Genomic DNA, 16,244 nt, shown 5'->3' on the forward strand with positions numbered 1-16,244 from the left:
AAAGTGCTGATAATGGAAATCCAGATATCAGGCTGACTCTGTCCATCTCAACTTCATCCTTGTTTGCTTCACCTCCACTGTCTCCCGTGCCCGACAATATTATTTCTCCGTCCTTATTGACTCCCATGCCTACTGCCCTCACCAGTTGTTTCAAGCGGTAAACTCTTTCCTCAAATGCCCTGCTCCCCTGCCTCCCATAACTCCTGCCCCTAATGACTGGGTCATGTACTTTGATAAAATGGAAATTATCGGGTGTGATCCCCCTAAAATCTCCCCTGCTCCTCTCCAGTCCCTCCCTTCTCCTGCCCCTCACCTCTTCCATCTTTCCCACCTCCTCTCAAAATCTACCCCCTCCACCTGTGTCTCTGACCCAATCTCTTGTCACCTTATCAAAACCCTTGCCTCCTCCCTCCCTTCCTGACCATCGTCTTCAGCTGCTCACTTTCCAATGGATTCTTCCCCACTTTCAAACATGCTTGTGCATCCCTTATCCTAAAATAACCCTCTCTTGACACGCCCCCAAAATTCCACCATTCCTCCCCCAACTCCTTGAGTGAGTTGTCTACACCTGCTGCCTCTCCTTCCTCTCCTCCAATTCTCTCCTTGACCCCCTCCAATCTGGCTTCCACCCCCTTCACTCCACGTAAAACACTCCATGATCTCCTTCATGCAAACTCCAATGGCCTCTACTCCATCCTAATCCTTCCCGACCTCTCAGCTGCCTCTGACAATGTTGACGACCCCCTTCTCCTGGAAACATTATCTAATCTTGTCCTCTCCTAGTTCTCCTCCTATCTCTCTAGCTGCTCATTCTCAGTCTCTTTGGTTGGCTCCTACTCTGCCTCCCACCCACTAACTGTGGGAGTCTCTCATGGCTAAATTCTGGGTCCCCTTCTTTTTTCCATCTACACCCACTCCCTTGGAGAACTGATTTGCTCCCATGGCTTCAACTACCATCTCTATGCAGATAATTCCCAAATGTCTATCTCCAGCCCTGGTCTCTTTCCTTCTCCACAGTCTCGCATTTCCTTTTGCCTTCAGGACATCTCTATTTGGATTTCCCACTGAAACCTCAAATCTAACGTGTCCAAAACAGGACTCCTCATCTTCCCACCCAAACTCTGCCCTCCCCCGTCTTTCTCATCACTCTCCCAACACTTCCCCCACAAACCTCCCTGTCTCACAAATCCATACCCCTGGTATTATCCTTGACTCCTCTCTCATTCAATCCATCACCAAATCCTGTCAGCTTTACCTTCACAACATTGCTAAAATCCACCCTTTCCTCTCCATCTGAACTGATTCGATGTTGATCAAAACATGTATCGTGCCCTGTTTTGACTACTGCATTGGCCTCCTTGCTGACTTCCCTGCTTCCTGTCTCTCCCCTCTCCATTCCATACTTCACTCTGCTGCCCAGATCATTTTTCCATAAAAAAATTCAGTCCACGTTTCCCCACTCCTCAAAAACCTCCAGTGGTTGCTCATCAAACAGCAACTCCTTACCATTGGCTTTAAAGCACTCAATTACCTTGCCCCATTCTATCTTACCTCGCTGATTTCCTACTATAATCCAACCCGCACGCTTTGCTCCTCTAATGCCAACCTACTCACTGTACCTCCATCTCATCTATCTCGCTGTCGACCTCTCACCCCATCCTGCCTCTGGCCTAGAACTCCCTCCCCTGTCATATCTGACAGATCATCACTCACCCCACCTCCATAGGCTTAATTAAAATCACATGTCCTCCAACGAGCTTCCTCTGCTTAAGCCTTCACTTCCCCTACTCTCCCTCCCTTCTGCATTTCCCTTGCACTTGGTTTTGTACCCTTTATTCACCGCACCGTCAGCCCCACAGCACTTAGGTATATGAATTTGATTTTAATGTCTGTCTCTCCCACTAGACTGTAAGCTCGCTGTGGTTAGGGAATGTGTCCACCATCTCTGTTGTACTGTACTTTCCCAAGTGCTTAGTAGAGAGCTCGGTGCACAGTAAGTACTTAATAAATATGATTGATTGATTGACTTTCCATTCCACACCTAAGCTCAACACATTATCCAATTCAGCTAAATATACAGTCAGTACAAAGTCTATTTCTGTATAATTGAAGAATTGCCAGGAAGGATACTACTCTAATGAAGATTCATTTTGAAAATCATATTTAGTTTAGTATGCCTAATACTAAAGGGCAGTTAAAGATCTGCTCGTTTTCCAGGAATATGCTTGACCCAAGGGAAGTCTATTCTCCATTGTTACTCACCTGGGTTGTAGTTCAAATCTTGGCAGTGCAGGAGACTTATTCCTCTAAGTGCCACAGCAGGGTAGGGGGTGAGTGGTATATGCCATCTTAGATAATAATAATAAGAGTAGTAGCATTTGTTAAGCATTTACTATGTGCCAGGCACTGTACTAAGCGCTGGGGTGGATACAAGCAAATCAAGTTGGACACATTCCTGTCCCATGTGGGGCTCACAGTCTCAATCCCCATTTTACAGATGAGGTAACTGAAGCACAGAGAAGTGAAGTGATTTGCCCAAGGTCACACAGAAGACAAGTGGGGGAGCCAGGATTAGAACCCAAAACCTTCTGACTCCTTCTGCTCTATCCACTATGCCAGGCTGTTAACAAGAGGGAGAAGTGGAAACTGTAATTTCACCTGGAACCCTCAAGTAGCCCCAAGACAAAATTAAGCAACAGTGACAAAAAAATAGCCTTGCTTCATTAAAGGGCAGAAGGGAACTTTTGAAGAGCTAGATAATTTAACCATTTTCTTCTCAGTTAAGAGTCTGACAGTGTTATACTTTCATATGAGAATTCAAAAGTTTTCATTATGAGGCTTGCAGGGAGGCCTGTACTTCCAATTCTCTGCTACGTTAATTACTTTTTCAAGATACTTTTTGCTTTTCCCCAAGCAGAAGAAAGGCTAGCCAGCTAGCTGTCCAAAGCAGTAAGATTAAAACACAGTAAAAAAAAAAATCGGGTTTCGGGCAGAGGTGAGTACTTTCTTGCTTTTTTTCTCCTTGGTTGTTGTCTTATGCTGTCGGAGTCATCTCCAACCCATAGCGACACCATGGGCACATCGCTCCCAGAATGCCCCACCTCCATCTGCAATCATTCTGGTAGTGTATCCAGAGATTTATTTTTTTTTTGGTTAAAAATATGGAAGTGGTTTACCATTGCCTCCTTCCACGCAGTCAATTTGAGTCTCTGCTCTAGACTCTCTCTCATGCTGCTGCTGCCCAGCACAGGGGAGCTTTGTCTTGTAGCAGATTGCCTTCCACTCTATAGCCACTGCCCAAGCTAGGAATGGAATGGACAGGCCTCTGCTTGTCTCTCCCTCCCATAGTTAAGACTGGTAGAGTACTGGAAACTCTCCAGTTGCGACCCTGAGAGGGTTTTTTTCCCTTAGATTGGTCAAATTCTGCTATTTTGGTTGTCCCCAAATTTTCATCTACTGACTGCACATAGCTGAACTTGGTTCTCCATTACCTCTAATCAACCAGGTTGTAACTGAATAATCAGTTAAAGGAAATATTTGATGATAAACAATTTAAAATATCAGATTATTTCCAAACTGCATAATACCTAGAATATTAGTCAAAAGTTCACTCATTACCAGAAAGCTCACTAAAGACTCTTCTAGATGGAACCAAATGCCTGTGATTGTCTGTCTATTATCTCCATAAAAAAGAACTTTCCAAATAAAGTACTGATGCAAAATGAACACACTTGTAAACATGGTCTTTTACACACCCCATTAATTACATATGACAGACTAAATTCCTTAGAGAATACTTTCTGTGGAGTGCATGGAACATTACGCACACACTTTCCATGAACAGAACCAAGGGCTCAGCACCGAATGTTCATGTTGCTGTCTAAAAATACTGCTCTTGAATAGATCATTTTAAGCCTGCCCTCTAACCTGATGTAAAATATTAGAACAAAAAGTAACAAAACATTTAATCCTGTGTTTCATAAAGACTGAGCATTCGGACCCCAACCTTTCAATTTCGAATCAGACACAATTCTTTTCATTGGCCTTTGGGCAAGATTTACTTTACTTGCAAAAGAACAAAGATGTGGAGCTCTATCTTTTAAGATAAAACAAAGGCATCTGGAACAGTGTCCACTGGTTTAAAGGTTTTTTGCTGTTCAGCCCGAGTCACTGTGTAAAGGAATAGTCATCTGTCCTCATTGCAAGCAGGGAATGATGAGAATTGCTCAATCCAGAGAATAAAAGGCCAGTAGTGGTCAACAACTAGAATGAAGAGAGCAGACTTCCTTCTGACAGGGAGAGGGGCAGTCATCTTTGGCCTGTTAGGTGGACTACTGCCCCAGTCCAAGACACCCAAAAGCTGCTAGAGCAACTGACCGACCCCCTTACCTCCTGTCCCATGCCTCGTATCTACTTGAGCACAAGTGATACTACAAGGTTAGATACAGATTTGATCACAATACAGGAATAGAGTTCTATGAAGGAAGGTGAAGAAAGAAGGGGGCATCTAAGATGTAGACACAGGTATGCTTTAATAGTAGAGACAGGTATGGCACATGAGGAAAATGAATAGGAGGAGAAGGAAAAGAATGAGGAGGAGATATAAGACTTGATTTGTGACCATGGATCTAACTTGGTGGGATAACTTTCTTGCCAAGTTGTAGTCCAACTAGGTGCCACAACCCATGGTGATGCTCTGATGTTCCAGGACACTTCTGTCACCTGTGGCCCTGCTTTCATGCTCCCAAGCCCTCTCCTACATCTCTACCTTAATGGTTGGGATTCCATGGGGAGTGGAATTCTGAAGAGGCAAGTCTGGAAGAGGGAGAGGAGCTCCGATGGTGCCAGGGGCAATAGATTGGGCAAATCCATTTCCCTTGACCCTCTTTTTCTCTTTGGATGTGCATGATAAATCATAAGAATTGTCTAGGCTGCCGGTGGATTGTTTGGGAAAGGTAAATGGAAAAAGTGGAGGTGCTTATAGAAGAAGGAAAGCAAGTTTATGGGTTAAATGATAGGGTGAAATGGGGGACTTGAAAAGGATTGGAAAGGTTCATAAAGATTATAAAGGGACTAATGTATTGCTTACTTTCAAAATGAGAATTTTTTATGGTATTTTTTAAAGCACTTACTGTGAGCCAGGCAATGTACAAAACACTGGGATAGATACAAACTAGTCAGGTTGGACACAGCCTATGTCCCACATAGAGCTCACAGTCTTAATCTCCATTCTGTTCTCTATCTACACTCACTCCCTTGGTGAACTCATTTGCTCCCATGGCTTCAACTATCATTTCTATGCTGATGAAACCCAAATCTACATCTCTGCCCCTGCTCTCTCTCCCTCCCTCCAGGCTCGTGTCTCCTCCTGCTTTCAGGACATCTCTATCTGGATGTCTGCCCACCATCTAAAACTCAATATGTCCAAGACTGAACTCCTTATCTTCCCTCCCAAACCCTGCCCTCTCCCTGACTTTCCCGTCACTGTAGATGGCACTACTATCCTTCCCATCTCACAAGCCCACAACCTTGGTGTCTTCCTCGACTCCGCTCTCTCATTCACCCCACACATCCAATCCGTCACCAAAACCCGCCGGTCTCACCTCCACAACATTGCCAAGACCTGCCTTTTCCTCTCCTTGCTGGTTCAGTCTCTCATCCTATCCTGACTGGATTACTGAATCAGCCTCCTCTCTGATCTCTCATCCTCCTGCCTCTTCCCACTTCAGTCTATACTTCACTCTACTTCCTGGATTATCTCTGTGCAGAAACACTCTGGGCATGTTACTCCCCTCCTCAAAAATCTGCAGTGGCTGCCTGTCAACCTACGAATCAGGCAAAAACTCCTCACTCTCGGCTTCAAGGCTCTCCATCACCTCACCCCTTCCTACCTCACTTCCCTTCTCTCCTTCTACAGTCCAGCCCACACCCTCCAATCCTCTGCCGCTAACCTCCTCACTGTGCCTCATTCTTGCCTGTCCCACCATCGACCTCCGGCCCAGGTTCTCCCCCTGGCCTGGCATGCCCTCCCTCTGCACATCCGCCAAGCTAGCTCTCTTCCTTCCTTCAAAGCCCCACTGATAACTCAGCTCCTCCAGGAGGCCTTCCCAGACTGAGCCCCCTTTTTCCTCTCCTCCTCCCCATCTCCCTGCCCTACCTCCTTCCCCTCCCCACAGCACCTGTATATATATTTGTACAGATTTATTACTCTATTTATTACTTGTACATATTTACTATTTATTTTGTTAATGATGTGCATATAGCTTTATTCTATTTGTCCTGACGATTTTGACACCTGTCTACATGTTTTGTTTTTTTGTCTGTCTCCCCCTTCTAGACTGTGAGCCCATTGTTGGGTAGGGACCATCTCTATATGCTACAGACTTGTACTTCCCAAGCGCTTAGTACAGTGCTCTGCACACAGTAAGCACTCAATAAATACGATTGAATGAATGAATGAATTTTACACATGAGGTAGCTGAGGCACAGAGAAGCAACTGACTTGCCCAAGATCACATAGAAGGTATGTGGTGGAGCTGGGTTCTCTGACTTCCAAGCCATGCTACTTGTCTATATTCCTATACCTGAGAAATTACTGGAAAAAAAGATCACAAAGCCAATTTGCAGGTAGCGAGGTATCTACCATATCTTCATAAAGAAATCCTGTCCAACTAATCTAATTTTCTGGGGCAGTCTGACAGGCTTAGAAGATCAAGTAGAAATGCTGTCAAAATTCTTTTAGATGGGGCAAGTTTTCTGATTATGTTCAGCATGACATACTCCTAAATAATTTGGGAAAATATGGTCCATATCATATGGCTGGTAAGTTGTCTAACAGTCCATAAAATGGACTGGAGAACAAACCCAGAGAGTTATTATCAATAGATCAATGTCAACCTGGGAGGGTATCAATCATGAGGATTGGTCCTAGAGCCAGGGAAGTTTAAGATTTTCATTGATGACATATGACGGAATACAGGAATGCAGAAGTTAGCAGGTGAAACCAAACTGGGATGGCAAAATGAACTCGATATATGAGAAATCAGAGAGGTAGTTTTAAATAGGAGAATTATGTTCAATATAAATGAGTGCAGATTGCAATGATGCAAGGCAGAAAAGCGGCACAGTCGGTGAAAATAAGCTCATATTAGAAGAGAACTTGAATATGAGTCAGCAATGCAGCACTCCCATTTAAAAAGGCAAGTGCAGTATTCGAGGACATCAAAAGTTGAAATAGCATGGAGGAGCCATGAGGTAATCCTCCAATTATACTCACCACTGGTTATACTCTTACTAGAGAACTCTGTCCAGATTCAAGACTTCCCTGTTAAAAAGGGGTGGTGGAGAATTTGGAGAGGCTTCAGAGGAGAATCATATAAATGATTATGGGTTGGAAAAGAAATTTATGAGATAATCCTGGAGAACAGCAGGCTGAGGAGCAATTTGGTATCAGTGTTCAAGTATACCCTGTTCTCCTATAATGCAAGGGTAATGGTCTTGCAAAACCTTCTGTTAGGGAAAACTCATGCTCTCGTACTCACCCACTCTGTTGCCATGCACATTTGCACAGTTTCTTCAGTACCAAGGTAAGCCTAGCCTAAAGAAGCTCACACTGTCAGAAAAACATTCCCTAATTTCCTAATCCCATTCTAGCCAAAACTCATATTGAAAACATGTGTCATGGCAGAAATGCGTGTACCTGAATAGTTCTTACTGGATGATGATTAGCTGTTTTCCATGTCCACTGAGGCAAAAGCAAGAAAAATAGACTTAAATTGCCATAAGTAGTAATATCTTGATAGTGAGGCTTAACAATGCTTAATTTGGGAAGAGGTAACAGGTTCAGGATTTTATGTGAAACACTGACTTTTGGGTGTCCAGTAAGGAGCACTGTGATGGCTTTGGAGGTTCAATTCCATGGGACTGGAAATTAAATCCCTGCAAGCCCCAAGACAAATTAAGCACTGCATACTAGGGAAGCTGTGAATTTTTTTTTTTAAATATGATAGAATTGCATCTATCTGGGATTGTATGAATGGTAGTTTCAGAAGCCTGGAGAATGAACTAAGAGAATTGAAATTTCTATGATAGGCCTCTAATTGGAAAAGGGTAGGAAGTAGTAGAGGCAAGAGTACCATACCTGTGTCTCTGCCGATTCAATGCCATGGGAAATATTTCCATTTTGCACAGGTCCTGAACCTTCACTGGGCAGCGTAACTTCAAGCTCCATATTTGTACTGTTGGGAAGTTCAATTTTTTCTGCAACACCCATCACAAATAGGAAATGAAACCAAAAAAGTCAATCAGAGTCAATGGATTCACGGTCCCTCTAGACTATAAGCTTGTTTTGGGCAGGGAATCATCATCATCATCATCAGTCGTATTTATTGAGCGCTTACTATGTGCAGAGCACTGTACTAAGTGCTTGGGAAGTACAAATTGGCAACATATAGAGACAGTCCCAACCCAACAGTGGGCTCACAGTCTAGAAGGGGGAGACAGAGAACAAAACCAAACATACTAACAAAATAAAATAAATAGGATAGATATGTGTCTACCAACTCTGTGGCATTGTACTTTCCCAAGCGCTAAGTACAGTGCTCTGCACACAGTCAGTGCTCAATAAATACTACTGTCTGATTGGTCTTTTCCTAAAAGTAGTTCCTTTCAATCAGTGATCTCTATTAGGGTTTTGCCAGGACCCATATCCAGATGCCCAAAATAGGAGGACCACAAAAATACATATACAGCTTGTACCCATTATCCTTGGGTAATTTTCAAAATAACAGTTTATTAGTGTCAGGTTTTGATTTTTCTCTACCACTATCATCAATTTAAAAGTATTTAGCATACCACTCCATGAAGAATGGGAAGAGGAGAACAGGGAGGTCAAGTACCTCCAGAAAATTTTCTCAAGCCACTAGGTGCCCCATGAGCCCCAAATTTGTTGTACCCTGATTTGATAAAGCACCTCTTTCCTCCCCCCAAAACAACAGCCCGTTGAAAGTTTTAGAAGTACCTTTTTGTTGTTCATGCTGGAGGCATGTAGATAATATTTGCATCCTTTGAGTTGACATATTTTAAAATGGAGGGTAGGAAAGGTTTAGGCTGAAACTCTCTCTCAAGCTGACGTTAAACCATTCTACCATTATGGTAATAGATGCAGACACTACTCTTCTAAGTGGAGTGATAAAGATAGCAATAAGAAATGATCCTCTATTTCAATAAAAGCTAAGATTGACTTTGATTATGGGAGAGGAGAAATTTTTAAAGTGACACCAAAGATTTTTTCTAATACATAAACTGCCAAACGGACTTTCCTAGGATCATTCAGAGACAAAAGTACACCCTGGGGCCTTAAGGACAGCTGATAGAAAGTGGCAGTTCTGTAATTCAGTAGATTCTCAAAGGGAATTCTAATCCCTTGATAAATTCATTCTAAGCCTAGTTTGAAATTTTGAAGAGCAGGATTTAGTATGGCAGCGTTTATGTCCAAAATGGTTCCAGTGAAACAGCAAGAAGTCTCCACAAAAGGTGGAAAAATAATGGCAATTTCAGTTCCTAACACTTTCCACTTTGAAAAAAAATGATTCTTCCCGGGGCCACAACTACATAAAATGTAACATACAATATAAAACATTCACACCTTTCCAGTGAGTTTCCCTCAGATTATCACTTGAAAGCCTTATTTCCACTTCTGCTACTTGAGTTACTTCTATATCTACTTGTGACAGACAAATGGAACCCAAATAATCAAACAATATTGCCCTACCTGTGATTTTCAGGAACTGAAGTGTGCATTTGCCAGTCCAGGCTTCCAGCTCATGAAGTCCCAGAACTCATGGGAGGCCCAAAACTACTCTGGTGGTGTTGGGGTACTTGGACTTGCTCTGAATCAGGATGGTTTCTCATTCAGGGACCCTCTTAGAGTACTGGAACAGTTCTACTGAGCTTGGAGCAATCTTCTGTCTCTCTCTCTCTCCACTCCAGTCCATACCTCACTCTGCTGCCCAGATCATTTATCTATAGAACCGTTCAGTCTGTGTTTCCCCACTCCTCAAGAACTTCCCAGTGGTTGCCCGTCCACCTCAGTATCAAACAGAAACTCCTTACCATCAGCTTTAAAGCACCCAATCAACCTTAACCCCCTCCTACCTTACTGCCCCGATTTCCCAGCCCACACACTTTGCTCTTCTAATACCAACCTACTCATCTACCTTGTTGCTGACCTCTCGTCCACTTCCTGCCTCTGGCCTGGAATGCCTTCCCTTTCCATATCCAACAGACGATCACTCTCCCCATCTTCAAAGCCTTACTGAAGGCACATCTCCCTGAAAAAGCCTTCCCTAAGTCCTCATTTCCTCTTCACCCACTCCCTTCCGTGTCACCCTTGCACTTGGATTTACACCATTTAGTCACCCCTCCCTCAGCCCCACAGCACTTATGTACATATCCATAATTTATTTATTTACATTAATGCCTGTATCCCGCTGTAGACTGTAAGCTTGTTGTGGGCAGGGAACGTATCTACCAAATCTTTCACATTGTACTATCCCAAGCATTTAGTACAGTGCTTTGCACACAGTAAGCACTCAATACATACCATTGATGGATTGATTAATGGTGGACCGTGTTCTGTTGGTTGCCCTGGACCCATCAGAGGCGCAGGAGTCCTGGCCCAGCCCCAGGATTTCCAGATCTGGAGGAAGCAGAATGGAGTGGACCCTTATCAAGGACTGTTGGGCCCAGCTTGAAACCTCAGAGGGTTACTGAGGTTTCCAAAGAAGTTATAAAGTTATCATATGGCCAACCGAATTCCTGGGCCTTGTCTTTCCCTGGATTTGGCGTCTAGGTACAGGAGACATACTATGCCCACAGAAAGCATGATAGCTAGTTAACTATTATTATTATGACCATTCTGGCAGTTTGGAGGAATAAACTGAGCTCTGTGGTTGTGTTATTGACTAACTTGGAATTACCTTACATTGAAATCCAAGACAGCTGCTACAGCAGAGTGCAGATATGTAGGTCTGTTTGACTAACGTTTTGAGAGTGGGGAATTTTTACCTCTTAGGATTATATTATATTTGTAGAGCATCTTTCATTGCATTGTGGGATTCCATTGCAGGACTCTGTAAGCAGAGTGAATCTAATTAAATTCAGGGCCAAAGAAACATCACGCTAAAAATATGGATTCTGCACTATCCTGGACAGCTAGCAGTGGTTTTTCCTCTTTCCTGCAACCAACCACCAAGAGAAAGACAGGGATTTTCTGGAATTGTCTTGTAAGTGTGCCTTAGTGACCCACAGAAGAATAGGCTGTGCGATCCAATTGATTCCCTTTGAGAACTGAACAAAGTGCTTTCTGGACCTGCAAGGATTAGAGACTTGGGAAGACCGTGATCTCTGTCTCAGTGTGTTTACAGCTTTGATGGCACTAATCACAGCTGCCCATCTGGCTTCAGAGTCCATGGTCTCATTCCTCTCCACACTGCTGATTTCCAGGAGAGCTGCTGCCATGCAAATATCCAGGTTATGGGGGAAGGAACATTAAGCTCATCTTGCTCTCTGGTGGGTACAGAACTCTGGCCCAGATGAACCATGTGCTGAAGGCCGCAGTGAGACGAAAAAAGAAAACTGAATTCATTTACTGCAGCAGTTTAGAGTCCTCTGACTACAGTTTATTTCCCAAGCCATATGGGCATTAAAAAAGTAAAATGGATTCAAGTGTACCCAAACAAGCACTTTCCAGGAAGCCTGACTAGTTCAGGAAGGCTCTTGGAGGTAAAAACAAACAAACACACCCTCAGCAAGTGGTTTTTTTATCTTTTAATCTGCCCTTGGAATGAGTTCAGTGGTTTCTGGTCCACACTTCATAAGCCACCTCCTCCATATATATGCACTCAATTTTGAATGGCTGTGATTCTGCATATGCAAAATGAGGTGACAGCTGCCCAAATGCATGCACATAAACTGCATGGGCCAGAGCTGGATCCGAAAGCCTTGCGCGCACATGTGTGTGTGTGTGTGTGTGTGTGTGTGTGTGTGTGCGTGTGCACGCGCACGCCTGTGTGAGACTTACATATCTTTGGATGATTAAAATCACAGACACTGACAACCATATAACCCAAAGACTAAAGAAAACTTCCAAATTGAAAACACTTGAAAAATCTGACCTTTTAAAAAAAAGCAAGGTCACTTTTCTGTCTGACCAGAGAACATATGTCACAGAAGTATATTTTTTTGTACTTAGATGGAGAGAAGGTAATTTACTGAGGAGCCAAGAACTACATTCAGGTTTCAGTTTTTTGAGAGTGTTGTCCCACTGTACTGGCAGGTGCAACAGAGGAGGTACCTTCAGAACATTTCCAAATTAAACCAGATGCTTAAGTTTTGGTGGGATAAGGATAATACTCTCAAGGTTCAAGACACCTTGGGGTCGATCCTTATGCCTACCTGGGAGGAAGTTTGTTTAATGTTCTACATCCTGATGTGCTTAATAAATAATTGCTGACTTGCAGCCCTGGGGGCTGTAGCAACATAATCCCTACTTGGCACAAAGCTGCGGAAAGAGAACTAACATACATCACGCTAACAGAGCCAAAGGCTTGAGAAATCCCTGAAAAGACCTGTAGGCCTGAGAAGAAATAAAAGGTCAGTCATTGACTCAGGAGCACAGACCTTTTCACCAAGATCCCAAGGGCAAAAAGCTCAAAGTAGCCACAACACAGGAAAGTTGTGCGTATGTTTTGGAATTTATGAAGAATCAATGGAGTCCCTGGGACAGAGGGAGAAAAATTGGACATAACTTGCAAAAAGTCTTGCTATCTTTTTAATTGAATCCCCTATCCCAGAATATATCAATAACAGGGAACATGCCAAACCAGTAGGCATAAGAAATCTTGATCTATAGTAAACAGTGAACAGCTCTGTATGACCAAATCTGCCTTCTTTTTGGGGTAAAATCCCAAAGCATCAAGGAAGAGAGATCTCTGAGCAGGAAACATCCTGAGAAGCAGCATGGCTTCGTGGAAAGAGTCTGAGCTTGGGAGTCAAAAGATCTGGGTTTCAATACCAACTCTCCCACTTATTTTCTGTGTGTGACCCTGGGCAAGTCACTTCACTTCTCTGTGCCTCCGTTACCTAATCTGTAAAATGGGGATTAAGGCTGTGAGCTGCCCATAGGACATGGACTGTGTTCATGTGTTCATGATTAGCTTATGTTTACCCCAGTGCTTGGCACATGGAAAGCACTTAACAGATATCATTTAAAAAATCCCCAAACAATCTCAATCTCCTTCTCTGCATCCTGAGAGAACTGTGAGATTTGGTCAGTCTTCCAGAGTGATCCTATTGTAGGGCAATTTTTATCACAGAATTGCTTTGTTGTTTAGTAGAGCATCTGTGGTATTTTAGCTGGAAGGTTTATATTGTATACTGCCTTACTATCATCAGAAAATTTTATATTGTTTCCTCTCACTATAGCAGCAGGGATTTTTTCTCTTCTACTATTCCTGTTATTATCATCTATTGATATTATATCATGTTTCCTGTTAGCTGTGGCCAGTTTGAGAAGCGGTTATTATTTTATACCTTGCCTTTTGAATGTACTTGTTTTGTACTTCCTAGCTGTTTAATACAGTGTACTGTACTGCATTCAATAAATATCATCACTACTAGTACTGCAACTGCTGTTCCTGGATTTTTAAGTGTTACTCCACTAAACTGGGAGGTGCAACAGAGGACAACACTACTAAGCTAAACCAGACATGAACATTTTGGTGGGGTAAGGATAATACTCGTATGGTTCAAGTCACTCTGAGAGCCATCCTTATGCTTTCCTCAGTGGAGGTTTATTCTTAATCACCCAGCAAAGAATTGGAGTCTGGATTATTGAAGACTTAATGACTCAGATGGCAGGTTTTCCAGGATCTCTCTCTTTTTTTTCCCTTTTTGGCCGTCCCTCTGCTCACCAGCTTCTGCATTAGGGGGTGCACAGCTCCACTAATAATAATAATGGCATTTATTAAGCGCTTACTGTGTGCAAAGCACTGTTCTAAACACTGGGGAGGTTACAGGATGCCATTTAAGCCTATACTTGTCCGTTAGACCCACAGTAGCCTAGCTCTCTGATCTGTGATAATATTGTCACAGGAGAGATCATTTCCCTCTGTACAGAGGGTGTCAGTGAAAGGATCTGTGTACCTACCCAGAGACGGGGAACTCCGGGAAGCCAAAGGTGTCACTTCGCAATTAATTGGGCTCCTGGGAAATACGGGTAAATTAGGGCCCCTCAACTTACCCACATGATTGGCAGCCCCATTTTGCATTTCATTCTCTTCCACCTGGCACTTCTTCTTGGCAATCTTGTGGAGGATAGATGCCTTTTCTCTGAATCGTCCTAAAGACATAGACAGAGAAAAGAAAGGGGGTTGGGGCGGGTAGAGGTAGAGGAATGTAAAGAGGAGGCAGAAGAGAGGAAGAATGAACAGGAGAAAGAGAAAGATCATTGCATAGGTTCAGACATTTGAAAATATTACACTTCCTTACTGATGCTCTGGATCCTGTGGATTGATGAAACTCAAAATGTAATTTGCTAGCAGCAGCAATCGTGTGATGACTACCATCCAGCCTTTGGAAATGTTCCAAAGAGGAGAAGGAGTTGGTGAGATGGTCCCTTTCCCACCTCCCCCTAAGATAATGCTTTTTGACACCCCACCTGCTTTCTATCACTTCCCAGAGCTGTTTTAAAGTTGAGTGCTTAAATTGCCATCTCACTTTTTCTTGATCTCCAGGGATGGTGTGGCAAGATTTGTCATAAACGGGTGATGATATGTTATATATTCCATCAGATTCAGTTGAAAATGTCTCAGATCAAGGTTACGTGCCACATGACTGTAATTACTATCCATGTGATAGAGAAAATTGGTTAATCAGGGTTAGTGCTGGAGGAATCAGAGAGAAATTCATGGTATCTCCAGGAATTTCCAAACACTCAGAAAAACAGAGAGCCTAGAAAATGCCCCCAGCTGGGAGCTGCTGAGTCATCCTCCTGTAGAGGAATCTGTCCCTGCCCATTGGGTCTACAGATCAGCTGCTGCAGCTCAGGACTTTCTTATACCCTAACCCCTCACTGTGCCTTCACTCCCCTCCCTCTCTTCACCCTTGCTTTGTCCCCTACACCCAGCACCCCTCTTCATCCCCCTCCCCACAGGCCAGCTGCCCTCAGTGGGCTCCCATCCAACCCCCTCACCCCAGATCCCCATTATCCTGTCCCAGCACCATCCTTCATCCCCCTCTCCCTGCCCCGGCCCCCACCAAAGCATCCTTATTCAACACCTTCCTACTCCTCGCCCCATCCCCACCCCACAGCCTAAGCCAAGTATGGCCTGTGGAACCCCTGCTTCATCATGGGGAAGCTTCCCTTCATTATTGACCTGTTCCTGTCCCGGTCACTCCTCCTCCTCACCATCACTGAAACCTGGCTCTTCCCAGATGACACGGTCTCCCCTGCTGCTCTCTCCAGAGGGGGGCTCATCTTCTCCCACTCCCCCAGACTCACTGGGAAAGGAGGAGATGTCGGCTTCCTTCTTGCGCCCCAATGCCAACTTCGCACCATATCATCTTCCCCATCCCTTTCTTTCCCTTCCTTCGAAGCCCATATCATCTGCCTCTTCCACCCACTCCAGATACTAGTAACAGTCATCTACCACCCCCCCAGGTTTCACCTCCAACTACCTTAACTATTTTGATCCCTTTCTTCACATTCCTTCTCTCTTTCTCCTTGCCTACATTGATCCTTGGGATATCCACATAGATGTTCCCGATGGTCCTTCCTCTGCCCCCTGGCTCCACCCCACCTCACCCAGTCACCAACTTGGATACACGCTAGATCTCATCATCTCTAGCCACTGCACAATCTCTACCCTCACCCACTCTGAAATCCACCTATCTAACCACAACCTCCTCACCTGCCTTCTCTCCCACACACCTCTTCCCCATAAATCTGTATGGTTCCCCCACAGAGACCACTGATCTTTTGTCCCCATCCAATTTTCTCAAGTCATCATGCCCCATTTGGCCCCCATGCCCAAACTACCTTCCCTTAATGACCAAATTGACGTTCTCAACACCACCCACTGTACTGAACTCAACTCACTCACTCCCCTATCCCTTTGTTGATCTTGTACCACTTACTCGCAACCCAGATCACCTCTAAAGTCTGCCTCTTTCGCTCCGCACAA

General features: G+C 44.0%; 1 protein-coding gene and 1 non-coding gene across 6 annotated transcripts in view; both read right to left on the minus strand.

Annotated features, from left to right (window-relative positions):
- Nucleotides 1-16,244, minus strand: part of SLC24A2 (solute carrier family 24 member 2) — a 272,635-nt gene that overhangs the window by 51,984 nt on the left and 204,407 nt on the right. For 3 of the 5 annotated variants that reach the window (XM_038770489.1, XM_038770490.1, XM_038770487.1), the window contains 3 exons: nucleotides 14,303-14,401; nucleotides 10,604-10,699; nucleotides 8,141-8,259 (listed from right to left, as the gene is read on the minus strand). In XM_038770489.1, coding sequence (XP_038626417.1) covers nucleotides 8,141-8,259; nucleotides 10,604-10,699; nucleotides 14,303-14,401 — 314 coding nt within the window. The remainder of the gene's footprint in view (nucleotides 1-8,140; nucleotides 8,260-10,603; nucleotides 10,700-14,302; nucleotides 14,402-16,244) is intronic. The other 2 variants (XM_038770492.1, XM_038770491.1) reach the window with 1 other exon arrangement.
- Nucleotides 3,261-3,398, minus strand: LOC119949057. Its single transcript, XR_005457153.1, has one exon. It is a non-coding gene; the product is annotated as a small nucleolar RNA SNORA7 (small nucleolar RNA).

This window comes from Tachyglossus aculeatus, chromosome X3 (assembly GCF_015852505.1).
Source record: "Tachyglossus aculeatus isolate mTacAcu1 chromosome X3, mTacAcu1.pri, whole genome shotgun sequence".
Lineage (NCBI taxonomy): Eukaryota > Metazoa > Chordata > Mammalia > Monotremata > Tachyglossidae > Tachyglossus > Tachyglossus aculeatus.